The following is a 13354-nucleotide window of genomic DNA, read 5'->3' as shown; positions in this document are numbered from 1 at the left end:
ATTCTGCAGCAGGGTGAAAGTGAGTTTTGGGGGGGGGGGTTGCCTCCAAGGTTGGTGTGATAGGAATGATTTGACTGTGTGTTTGTGCATACAACCAAGCAAAAGAATATTTTGCTGCTGCAAAAATATGTGGTGCTGAATCTTTTTTTATCGGTACTCCTCACGACATCCAGAGCACTGGTTTCAAGAGTGACAATGCCTGTGCATCACTATTGTGACTTCTAGGTACAGAAGTTGTGAACATTTCGCTTCCTGGCTCCTGCATGTGTTCTCTGGTCCAAAATCTGCTTTCTATCAAACTCTGCTCTTTTGTTAGGACAGCTGCACTGCTACTAGTTGGAGAGGGGGAGGTGGCTCAATCGCTGTACAATGGGAATATGTGTTTGTGTTACAAGAAGCCCATCCCTAAATGACTGAAATGGGCCATTAGTATGTTGAACTAAGTTTTCTTTCTTCAAGAGGATCTTGCAGTAAATTTCAAAGAAAGGCAGCTGTACTTTTGTTTTCCAGGGCTGCATTATCCAGGCCTAAAACCCTTTGCATGAAAGTAAGAATTGATCTTTTGTCTGTTTCAAGTGATCTCCCCAAGGCCCCAGTGCTCACTTTGCTGCCATGCGGAGGGCACTCTCTGCATCGCGGATGCTCTCTTCCAGTCGACGCTTGTCCTGCTCCAGCTGGGTAAGATGTCTATTGAGCTGACGCAGAGATTGATCTTTTCTTCTCAGCTCCATCTTTGCCTCGGAGAGACTCTGAGAGCAGACAGAAAACAGAGTTACTTGTCAGCTCCGATAATTAACTTCAATTTATGCCATAGGCTATTAAACAAAGAGGAATACAGACGGACTGTGAAATAGACTGGGGCTATTTTCTAATAAAAATAGTTCCTATTTACCTGTTCAAACATTCAGTGCATTATACAGCAAACAAAAATACCATCCTCAGCCCAGAATAGTTAAAGATGCAGCATGTCAAAATTATTCTGTGATTTCATGATAGTATCTATTTAAAAGTGAAAATGAGCTCAAAGTATATTTTGAAAGAAAAGTCCCCAGTATATGAAACCACTGATAGTAGTTGAAGACAATGAGTAAAATGACTCAGAAAGGGAAGAGGTAAAACAAGTAGAAACAGAGCAGAAACATCCCTATACTTCTTCCAATATGATGTACTGGGGTTCACTACGTTGCCAATTATTGCTAACTGGCAAACATTGTTCTCCATTACAAAACAAAATCAGAGTCCAGTGGCACCTTTAAGACCAACAAAGATTTATTCAAGGCGTGAGCTTTAGAATGCAAGCACTCTTTCATATGGCTTTTGTGTGGCTTCCAAAATACATTGTATGGTTTCTGTCTCTTGTTAAAATGTTAAAATCTGGTCACCTTACCCTGGGTCCACAGACCACTGGTTGGGAAGCCCTGCTCTAACTACCACATAGCACTGGCTCAGATGGAAACGACTCCTTTTTTTTTCTTGTAAATAAATATTTTCAAAGGTTTTAACTTGTGAGCAATTTTTAATTTACAGTGAGTGCTCCTCCTTCAGCTGCCCTTCCCCACTGAGGAACGAGCTCACAATTGTTATGGACTATCAGAGTGCCAACACTATATTAGATTTTTGGTAATATACTTTTTCTGCATTTTTGTTTACGCTTGCATGCATTTAGACTTTGTTATATAAAAAACTAATTTTAAAAGTGTGCCTTTTAAAAGGAGTTTACATTTGGTCGCTATGTTTATTGCAAAAGGATTTAAACCGGGCTGTTCCAGAACAAAATTCCTATATGCTACTTTGACAAATGAAGAAGTTATAGCCTTCGCAATGCATCCAGGAATTTTAAATATCTACACAACACCCTGAATGCATTTCTAACAGCATTCATCTGAAAACATCAAGCGCCAGAGGAATTTGGGAAAGGCTCAACAACCATGCTTAGCCAATGTCAATGGAAACTCAATAGAGCAATCAAAGCCCAAGAGATTTATACCACACAACCTCCGATTACATTAACACCTGTAGAACAGAGGGTCATTTGTCACTTTGTTTTTGAAAGAGACAGGCGTGCATTTGGAAGGATGCCACATTTGCAAATTCATGAAAACAAGAATAAAAAAAAATACCTTGGATCCTAGAAATAGCTTTGAAATTCTTGCCTATGTCATTTCTCTGAAACAGCTGTATATAGGATGATTGACACAAAGACCTTACAGATCTTTATATATGGGCTTCTGGGATAAGTTAGGGAGTTTAGGGCATACCCCAGAACAAATAATGCTGAAAAGGTCTGGCAAGATGGAAATAGGGCCTAGATTTTCTGTTTCCTGCTGCTGCTTTTTAAATTAGTATTAAATTGCATGCTGAATGCCATATTCTGGCTAACCTGTAAGTATACCACTAATGTCCATGCAAAAATACTTGCTTATTTATTTGGACAGAGTCTGGTAACTGCAATCTGCTGGTTGAACATGTTTAAGGCATTTTCACTTCAAAACGTCTTAAGCATGTTTTAAATATCACGAAAGCAAGTCCTGTTGATATCACCAAATGGTTGTGAGGTCCGCTTCAGGAGCTGACAGAATACCTGTTTTCTATCCATGTACTCCTCTTTCACCAATAATGAAATAATTAAAGTTGGCATTTTTTGTAGATTTTCAGGTTTTTAAAAAGAGATGTTAACCTGGCTGGAATGTGCAGCATCACTAACAACTTAGCAAAACAAAACAATGACAAAAATCTCTACAAGTCAAAGAGATAGAGAATAACTTGCAGGCAGCAAAACACTAAACATTCCTTTTGGTCTTCCTCATGTATTATCTGGGTTCAATGAACACTTTCAAGAGAAAGTTGTCTCTACACTTCCAAAAAACCCCTTGGTCTTTGTGGGTCAGATAAGACTTTAAAATTGTTTGAACCACAGTCTGGGATGAATTAAAGTAATATACTTTCAGCTGCTAAGGCTCTTCTCCCCTTCCCCCTTTTCTTCAGATTGATCTAATTAAAACCTCTGATAAACTTTATGGACTCTAATATTTCCAGCTGAATGACTGAAACCAAGAGGGTGTGCCTCAAGGCAGCAAGGCAACAATGATAAGCAGCAGGTTAGCCACTAATTTCTCAACCAGGGTAGATTGTAAAAGTGTGATGTTCTGATATCCAAGAAACTGTTCAGGAGAGAATAGGATAAATCAAGTTTAATAACTCTGGTCCTAATTGTTCCCCCAATGCTCAACTCTAATTACTTGGAGAACTCTCCTGACTGTCACCTGATATTAAGTTGTTGGAGGCTGAGTGTGGAACAGTGAGATAATCAATAAACATTTAGAGGGGAGAAGAATGAAGATCCCCGTTAAGCAGTGGGAACCGGCAGCACCCAAAGCCCTTCTGTTCATGAGAAAGCCTATGGGAGATCCACTGTGATTGCAAAGCAATAATCCAAAAGCACTCTTTTTAGGCCTTGAGGCCTTGAGGTAGGAGTACATTTGAGAAAAAAGAGGTTAACACGGTCACCCTAATTACAGCCCACTTTCACATGCTTCATATATAAGCGAAGACAAGCCAATTAGGTAGAAAGGAAGATAAGAGAAGTTTTATTTGTATACTAATTAAACCCCAGATGAAATTAAAGGAAAAACATACAGCTCTGTAATTGTGTCTGAGAAAGGTCACTTCAGGTTCAGTTATCAGAAAAGAGCAGCCTTGAGATATTTCACTTAATCCACAGTATAGCCCCTTTTATTTTGCTCCCTGAGCCTTAATATTTACAAAAATAAGAAAATTTCAGAGCTTCATATAGTGCATTTATCACAAAATGTTGCAGTGGGCAAGTCAGAATGGTTAGAAAGCTAAAGCTGAATAAAGAGAGGAGCATAACAACAACAAAAAGAGACCACACAAACCCACATATTACCAGTATACATCATTTTGAACAGCAAGGAGCTTTAAAACTCATTTTAATAACCTGACCCCAATTATTTTTTACTTTAGATCTTTGCTCCTTCAGACATTTAAATTGTCATATGGTCATTTGCAAACACTGTTATTTCTGTTCGCCTGAAGTCAAATCACGTTCTCATAACTAAGCCATGTTCCCACTACAAAACTCTAGAAGACTATTCCAACACAGAGTACAAGGGACAAATTGACTATTAAAGTTCTTAAATTTGCAACACCAAACTTAATGCTCTGCTGAGGTTTGGTCTTTTAAGAGCAAGAACACATACCCTTGAATTAAGCTGTGCAACCCCCAATGCACTTCTGTGATCCAGTTTCTTCTGCAGAAGATGCAAAAGGAGGCTTGTGCAGAATTACATAAGTTAATATCTTGTGCCATAGTTGTCAACTCATACATGCCCTTTCCAAGAGACAGAATCAGGTGAGCAAAATGGGTATCATTAAAGGGTTGAAACAGATTATTAACCATTATTATATCTTTTTCATCAGTTGAAAGGGAAAGATGTCATTTATAAAGTCTGCTTCCGATGGAAAAGCTCCAAGTGTCTGATAATGCCAGACAGGTTGGTTTATTGTGGGAGGGCTTGATGTGGGGGCTATATTTGTATAACACTAGGGACAAAAAGCTATAATGATAGCATTTGGTATGTTATAAAGTAAGCCACAGATTCCTAATATAGTTAGTTGGTACTTCTGGATCAATATAGTTGGTACTTCTGGAACATTGAGAATGGGTAGCTGGTAGTAGGAACCTCTGCAAAATGGCTACCATGGGGAATGAGGCCAATCACAATGGCTATGGGGTACTGAGGCTAATCACAAAATATTGAAAGGGTTACAATCCTCCTAAGATGAAGGCAGCTGTTTATGAATAGGTGCTTCTCCCAGACTGAAGATGAGGCCTTCTGGGTTCTTCTGAAGCATCTCCTGATATAATCAGGTAAAGGAAAGAAAACTGGCTATTTGTTTTTGAGAATAGACAGCTTGGGGAAGAAGAGAACAGACACCTGCAAACACTGATGGGGATCAGTGAAGTAACCAGAGAATGATCCCCTACAGGAAAAGAGAGCAGAGATTCAAAGATAGGTCATTTGTTAGTTTTTTAAAGTATTAAATCCTAAGGAATTTCAAACAAACACACTTCATTAGGATAAATATTCAAAAAGCAGCTTGAAAGTATACTTGAAATACATCAGGATTTCAGTAACCAGTCCTAGAAATATAAATATATTCATTTCTTCAAAGTGAAAGAAGGTAGCATGGTCTAGCCTGATCTTGTCAGATCTCAGAAATTAAGCAGGGTCAGTGCTTGGATGGGAGACTACCAAGGAAAGTCTTGCGGAGGAGGGCAATGGCAAACCACCCCTTCTTCTCACTTGCCTTGAAAGCCCCTGCTGGGGAGACTATAAGTTAGCTGATCCTCAATGGCACTTGATACACACACAAGGTCTTCAGAACAGCACTAAAATACTAGGATACTTCTTTCCACAAAGAAACATGACATGGTGGGGCTGTCCCTTTGCTGGCCCCGAAGCCTGGCGTCCCCAGGCGGCTCCTGGGCATCTGTAGGGCTTTGGGGCTGGCAAAGGGACAGGGCTTTCCCCTTGCCAGGGGCAAAGTCTCCCCCTCCGGTGTCTCCACCAGGCTGGGTCGGGGTCCTTGTGGTTGCCAGCCTGGTAATGGTGGTGTGGGGGGAAGGGGGCGGAGGTGGGGGAGTGGATGGGTTGGGAGGCGCTTTGCACCTCCCAACTTGCCAGGCCAGGGGGCCAATAGCCAGCTGCACTGTGCGCCTCTGGCAATTGGGCCCTTGGCCCCAGAATGACAAGCTTTGTGCCTGCCGATTGGGCCCTCCGCTTGTCATTCCAGGGGGAAGGGGCCAATGGGCACCCTTCTCAATCATGGGCAGGGCCCACCCCAAGGGCCCTTAGCGTTTTATTAATACCGCTCCCGCGGAGCGGTTACAGATTACACTGAAAAAGCATTTATGAATTACTACTTATTAATATATATAGTTAATAAAAAAGAAAAACAATGTGTAAACATCTACAAGATGTTTAGCAGAGTCAGATAAATAGTAATAGTACTTTCAGATGCTGAAAATATTGTGATTTGATGTAGTGGTTAGGAGTGGGGAGATCTAATCAGGCGAGCCAAGTTTGATTCTGCGCTCCCCCACATGCAACCAGCTGGGTGACCTTGGGCTCGCCACAGCACCGATTAAGCTGTTCTGACTGAGCAGTGATATCAGGGTTCTCTCAACCTCACCTACCTCACAGGGTGTCTGTTGTGGGGAGAGGAATGGGAAGGAGACCGTAAGCCACTATAAGACTCTTTTAGGTAGAGAAAAGCGGCATATAAGAACCAACTCTTCTTCTTCTAAAGACAATGCTGACATAAGCCTTTACTACCCAGGCTAGCTTGCTCTTGTCAAAATTTGGAAGTTGAGCAGGGTCACTCCTAGTTAGTACTTGAATAGAAGACCAAAAAGAGGTCCAAGGTTGCTATTCAGGCAGTGGCAAACCACCTATTTCCATCTCTATTTGTCCTTATGGGATTGCCATAAGGTGGTTGTGACTTAACAGCACTTCCCACCTCTAGTAAGACCCATGGGGCAGCCTTTTTCAATCATTTAACCATGGAGGAATCCCTGAAATATTTTTCAGACTTCGAAGAACCCTGGAAGTGGTGACATGCCCCTTCAGAGAAGTGGGCACTGAAGTAAAATGCAAGAGCCAGCCAATCAATCAATTGATCATTTATATCATTAGATTCAAATGAGTAGCCGTGTTGGTCTGAAGTAGCACAATAAAATCAGAGTCCAGTAGCACCTTTAAGACCAACAAAGATTTATTCAAGGCGTGAGATTTCGAGTCAGTTCTTAGTCTGACAAAGAGTGCTTGCAGTCGAAAGCTCACGCCTTGAATAAATCTTTGTTGGTCTTAAAGGATTTATATTATTGTGGAGAAAGACACTAGGCCTGTAGAGCAAAAAGGGAAGTGGGATCCACTGATGTCAGCAGCCATCAAAACTTCTGGGAAAGGTGGTATTTTGTGTGCAGACTGGCTGAGGGGAGAGAATGTATGATCCCACAAGCTTGTTCTCTAACTATGGCAGTGTACTTCTTTGAGCAAGGTCACACAGAATTAGGACAGAGTTTAATCCTAAATTCATATTACTAAGACACTCAATGTCACTGCTGGTGTTAGCTTAAGTATGAGTTTCACTACAGTAAGTTTTTTTTTAAAAGAACAACTTCAGACTCAACCTTCACACAAAAAGAAAAGGAGATCATGGGAAAAGTCGGTTAAAGTTAATAAAGACACCCACAGGATAAGTTTTATAAGAATAGCTCCCTGGTCTAACACAACAACAATAAAAAACCCTAACTTTAAGGGACTTGGATATCAGAAGACAGAGCAAAGTCTTATGCATTGATATTCAAGCTACCAGGAAAAATAGGGTTTAGAACATTAAAAAAAATGCATGAAACTTTATAGGTCTATTGATTCCCTCTGCTCATCTCAAGGTAGCACAGTTGCTTTGTAGTTGATTCAATGCTATAACAAAAGATCTCTCAGGAAAGTGGATTTAACAAGAAGCCTTCCTGTATTTTTGAATGAAAACTAAAAGATACGTTAAAGCTTTAAACTAACCAGGATAAATGGTACGCTAGTACATGTGCTTAACACCTTTGCATTATACTCGCACAATAATCATATTTTTTCTTCCAAAGTACATGTCAATAAATCTTTCTCGCTGCACTCTAAATTCCAAGGTCACGGAGAGAACTGTTTATTAGTATAATTGCAAAAAGCAATAATACCATGAAAGCCTTCAGTGGCACATTTAAAAAAAAATCTATTAGAAGAAAATGTGATTTCCTCCTCCACCCTTCAACAAAACTACACAAGGCCATCAAAAGAAGCAATTTCACTCCTTCAATGATTAACATTTTAAATATTACTTTTTATGTAATATTTTATGTAATAATTGATGAAAATACTTGTTTTATTAGGAAGTGAAAAACAGTGTGATGCGAACACTTGAAGTATTGAGTCATACCACCTAGCCCAGTATACCGATTGTCAGCTGTTTCTATTGTATAGTCCATCCTGCTACTCCCGCTGTTAGAGGAGGGACCCTTTAAAACAATCCTGGCAGAGACTGAACCTGGGAATTTCAACCAACAAACCATCTGCATTACAATTGAACTATGGCTTCTCCCTAAATAGCCAGTACTTCCAAGATGTAGATATGCCCTAGTCCAACGTGACAGCGACAGCACTGGATTCTAATATCATAGAACTACCCTACCTCTATAATAAGAAGATTAATTGAAATCTTAGAAGCATCTGTGAAAAGTAATGAATTATTCTGTTTTCTGTTGATAAGAACAGAAAATCTGTGTTTCTTGGCCAAATACTATGGTAACATGAATGGATAAAATCTCTGCAAATAGTAAAAAATAGGCATCCTAAACTTTTTATGAATTGAAGAAAAAGCAGGATTTTTAAAACCATTTTGCATAATATTTAGCATTGAAGAAGAAGGTTCTGTATGAAATAAGTCATATTTATTTATTTATTCATTCATTCATTCATTCATTCAACCAACCATCCATTCAGTTTATATACCAACCCTCACTGTGACATCTTGGGGTTGTGTACATAGTAAAATAGAATATACGTCAAACTATTTTTAATAGTAAGAACAGAACAGATCATAACCGTCATAATAGTCAACATCAAATATAACTTGAGAGCATTCAACAGTTTGGTAATTGAAACAATTAAGGAGAAGACCATGATGTTGGGGACAATGGAGTCATGCAGTTGCCTGACAGGGATGTCTCCCGTCACTGGCCTTCCCGTTACTGGCCTTCAACTAAAATAGCCATTTTCAACCATCCACACTAAATTCGGTGGTCCGAGGCACGGGACAGGATATTGTTTTTCCAGTCAGATGGATATTGCCATTTTTGGGGGGTATGATGTGTTTTTAAGGGTTTTTTACCATATGTTTTATTGGTTATTATGTGACTCTTCCTATTTGTAAGCCACCACAAGCCAGTTCTCTGGGAGCATGCGGTATAGAAGTTTTAAAAATAAACAAACAAACAAGCATTCATGTATTTTTAATTTTAAACGTATTTATTGTTCAAACTAGTAATCAAGCCCGCTGCAGCTAAATGCAGCGGGCGCTAGACCACGGAGCCTCCGCAGCCGTGTGGAGCGCAGCTGCCGGGGCTCCGTGTGTCAGGTGGCTAACGCTGCGAGAGGCGCTTCGCTCTGCGCGGCTGCCGGGGGTTCCCTTTGCAGGCGGGCAGGGAGCCCCCTTGCCGACGGCCTGACGCGTCGGAGGTGCTCCGCGCCTCCCGACGCGTCAGGCCGCCCTCAAGGAAGCAACTGCGAGCCGCGCTCCGCACAGCTCACAGTTGCTTCCTTCAGCAGCCTAGGAATCGGCCGGGCCAATCGGCAGGCCGATGGTCTGTCAGGAGGAAGGGGCCAATTAGGCCCCTTCCTCATCACGGACAAAGCCCTCCGCCTGAGGGCTTAACGAATTATTTAGTCTGCGGCGCCCGCGGCGCCGCGGGCGCGTTAAGAATGGTTTAATCTTTTTAAAATGTTCACCTGATTGGATGGCAAGGCAGCATCAAAATGTTTTAAATAAAATAATGTACTCGGTGCCCATTTGGGAGATTTTCAGCCAGTTAATAGTCTGCCCAACCACCTCAGTTTAAGGGACTCTTCTACACAAGTACAGTGACGGTAATTTCCACAATAAGAGCCATATAATAAATCCTAAAAAACCTTCAGCTAGTACTGAATGATGCTCGTTTTGTCTATATTTAATGTCAATTTGTACAGGGGAAACTAAAAGTCATAGAGATGCAAAACAATATTTCCAAATGTCCCCCTTCTGATGAAAGTTATACTATTTTTCTAGCCGCACTCAGCAATAAACTGGTGAGACTGTGGTTCCAGCCGAGAACAAAGTTTATCAGAGTTAGCACAGATGCAATCACAAACAGGATACTTATCCATTACCTTTCTGGGTAAGTTAAGATCGAAGCAATCATAAAAAAAAATCCCTTTGAAGGGGTTTGCATGTTGCACTTTAAGGAAGAAGTTTTTTGTGAATGAAGAATTGGTAGTGATATATGAATGGCTTCTACTGAGAGCAAGGCAGGTAGAAATTCCAGTTTAAAATGCAGTCCGTATAAATTATTTAGTTGCCAAGAACATGCATTAAACAAAACTTTTAAACAACTAAAGCCTTTAACTAATTAATGAATTATGAAATTTAGTCTCTGAACAATTCAGAGGGGATCTTCCTCTCTCTTGCTTGCTTTAACATGATAAATTTGATTAACAGAGTTTACTATTAACTTGTACACTAATGAATAATCAGCTACATTATGTTCTTTAATGAACAGCTTTTAATTTAATAGATACAGTGTTTAGAATGGCTCCTTCTTGCCAAAGTGACAACAGAGTTACTGGCAATCAACAACATCCCTGCGATTATTCTAAATCTCATCTATTTCTCTAGAGAAAAGGAAAGCTTATGAAACTCAATGAATGAATATCCCAAATTTATTTTATGAATTTACAGTGAATACACTCTCAATGGTTATATTTCAATTTTCATCAAATTTCTTTAAAGGAGATAAATAAAGCATTGTTATTTTTAAGCCATAATAATCTGAACTCAGCCTGTTAAGTAGTAATCAGGTGATGGATTGGTCTTAAATTGGATACCTTTTCTAACAAATAATGCTTCCATAATAAATTCAAAGCTATATCACCCCAAGGGCTTAAGGAGTATCCTCCTGGTCTCCTTAACACCAGCAAGCTTTCAAGTAGCAGGGATAGGGAGAAGAACTGGGGACTATCAAGCACTAGTTTGGTGACTGTGGAATCAAAGTCTTTCCCTCCACTTGTCCCTTCTCACATGACAGCCTTTCACCCCTTATACTCGGTGTTTATCATTCTGTCACACACAACTACTGTCAGTCAAGTTGAATGGATACTGCTTGTCTTCGGCAGCAGCAAGCAGAGAAAAGACAACTTGACTAGTATGAAGCTCAAATGCAGAAGGTGGTGCTCCAATTAGATTACTTAATCACATTCAGATTGTTAGCACCAATACTAAGTGAAAGGAATCGTTTTCACTTTGATTTTTGGAATGACTTGGTAATTTTATTTATTTTGCTGCTAATTCTATTAATATGTTGGATTGTCCTGCTTTATTGTATTTAATATGCTGTTTCATATCATCTGCTTATTGTTTTGCATTGTAAGGACATTTTTATGTTGTTTTAAATCTTGCTAACTGTCTAAGAAACACAGCCTAAAAGGAACGTCACAAATTATAAAGGATAATCTTTTGATTATCACACTTGCAGTGAATAATCTCTCAAGCATTACAAAGCCACAGTCATAAGAACCTAAGACGAGCCCTGCTGAGTCCGACTAGTGGTCCATCTAGCCCAGCAACCTGTTCCACACAACAGCCAACAAGTTACCCTGGAGGACCAACAAAAAGCATAGAAGCCAAGGTCTTGCCGTTATATTATCTTCTGGCACTGAAGTGAATTCTACAATTTAATTATCTGTTGACTAAAGAAGTATCTCTTTATTCTGTCTATTTCCACAGAATTCATGTCAACATCATCTGGTGGCTTTTCCCTATAAATGTGTTGGTTAATTCTCCCTTTTAAAACATGGTTTCTTATACAACACGAACACATATCCCATTAAAAAGTATGTCTTTAGTATTAGAGCACAGGGAGAAATCATTTCTGATGTCTGAAACTGTCATATTTTTTGACTATGTAATACATTCCAGATTATGTTCCCATAAACACAAACCTTTCTTTGTGAGGAGAAATGGTTGGGCTACTATCTTGTCTCACCTAATAAAAGCAATAGTATAAGAACAGTGCTTAGCTCTGACTGACCTTGAAACATAATTGGCTAGCATGCAAGTCTCTATGGTATATGCCACTGGGCAGATAAAAATATGTGGGATTATAATCAAAACCGATAAAGCTGCAAAATTAATCAACACTGTTTTCATACAGGAGGTTTAAAATAACAAAAAGTTCTAATACTGCCTAAGTTCTAATGTATGTTGGCTGACCGAAGTCAAAGACTCCAAAGTCAAAGTATCAGTTATTTTCTTTGATGCCTTTATTATTATTTCTTTTTAATTGTACACAACATTTAAAGCCTACTTTAAAATCAATGCAAAACCTTCAAAATTATTTTGGAAAAATTGTTTTTTGCATGTTGAATCCATGGCTATGTGGAATTGATAGATGGCATGATGGTCGGTGTTAATAAAGTTGCCTTGTCCTAATTTGTGTTTTGAGAGTGTACGTGTGTTTTAGTGGACATTCAGTAATAATGCTGTGTATTTGGTGAGTGGCCCCAAATTAATGGTTAAAGAACCCCTGGTCATAGATAATTGCTTTTTGTGTGTTCAGAGAATATAAGGGACTTTCTCATTTGTACGTACTGTTAATTAAAAATATTTAAGCAGACTTTGAATATTTAAAAGGTGTAATATGTTGATCTAGCGGTACATTTTTATTCCATCCTTTCCTATGTTCAGGGCCCATATAATTTTCACTTCCCCATTTTATATATAGCTCGAGTACTATCATCATCATCATCATCATCATCATCATCATTCTGCCCTTTCTCAAAAAGACTCAGGGCAGATAGCAATGTCGATAAAATACAAACATTCTAAAAAATACAAAAATAAAATTTAGAATTCATTTAATAATTAAAACATTTTACAATTACATAGCTATTATTGTGGTCCACTCAATGTAGCCCTCACTGAGGACTTTAGCCTGGTGACTATGGGCCAACTTGATTTACCTAGGGCCAAGGATACTAAGTAGATTTTGATCAGCTCCCTTCAGGGGACATTTTGGGAGGGGCAGTCCCAAAGATACAAGGGTCTCAGACCATTTAGGTCTTTAAAGTGGCCTATCAAAAGTATGCCAGTCCAGTCAGAGTATCTCAGTCTTAGCTGGTCTCAGTGTACAGCTGACTCCTTGAGCCACAGCCCCCAAACATCCGGACAGAGTGTCTGGGGATGTCAACAGATGGCTGTCCATCATCACATATAGCTGGGTGCCATAAGCATATTAGTGACATCCCAGCCCAAAAGTCTGAATCAGATGGGCGAGGGAACACATGTAGATGTTAAATAACATCAGGGAGAAATACACTCCATGTGGCATTCCACATATCAGAGCATGCTCTCTCCCCTGGCATCACCCTCTGTCGTTGGCCTTGGAAGAAATATTGCAGCCCTTTAAGGGTTGTACCTTGAACCACCATGAAAGTTAGGCATTGAACTACAAGCCCACAGTCAACTGTGT

The 13354-nt window shown here is 39.7% G+C and overlaps 1 protein-coding gene across 9 annotated transcripts in view; it reads right to left on the bottom strand.

Annotated features, from left to right (window-relative positions):
- Positions 1–13354, bottom strand: part of CCDC171 (coiled-coil domain containing 171) — a 164363-nt gene that overhangs the window by 63009 nt on the left and 88000 nt on the right. For all 9 annotated transcript variants that reach the window (XM_077345127.1, XM_077345122.1, XM_077345123.1 and 6 more), the window contains one exon: positions 604–749. In XM_077345127.1, coding sequence (XP_077201242.1) covers positions 604–749 — 146 coding nt within the window. The remainder of the gene's footprint in view (positions 1–603; positions 750–13354) is intronic.

Source organism: Paroedura picta, chromosome 7 (assembly GCF_049243985.1).
Source record: "Paroedura picta isolate Pp20150507F chromosome 7, Ppicta_v3.0, whole genome shotgun sequence".
Taxonomy (NCBI): domain Eukaryota; kingdom Metazoa; phylum Chordata; class Lepidosauria; order Squamata; family Gekkonidae; genus Paroedura; species Paroedura picta.
The sequence above is the reverse complement of the archived record's forward strand: the minus strand, read 5'-3'. Positions and strand labels throughout refer to the sequence as shown.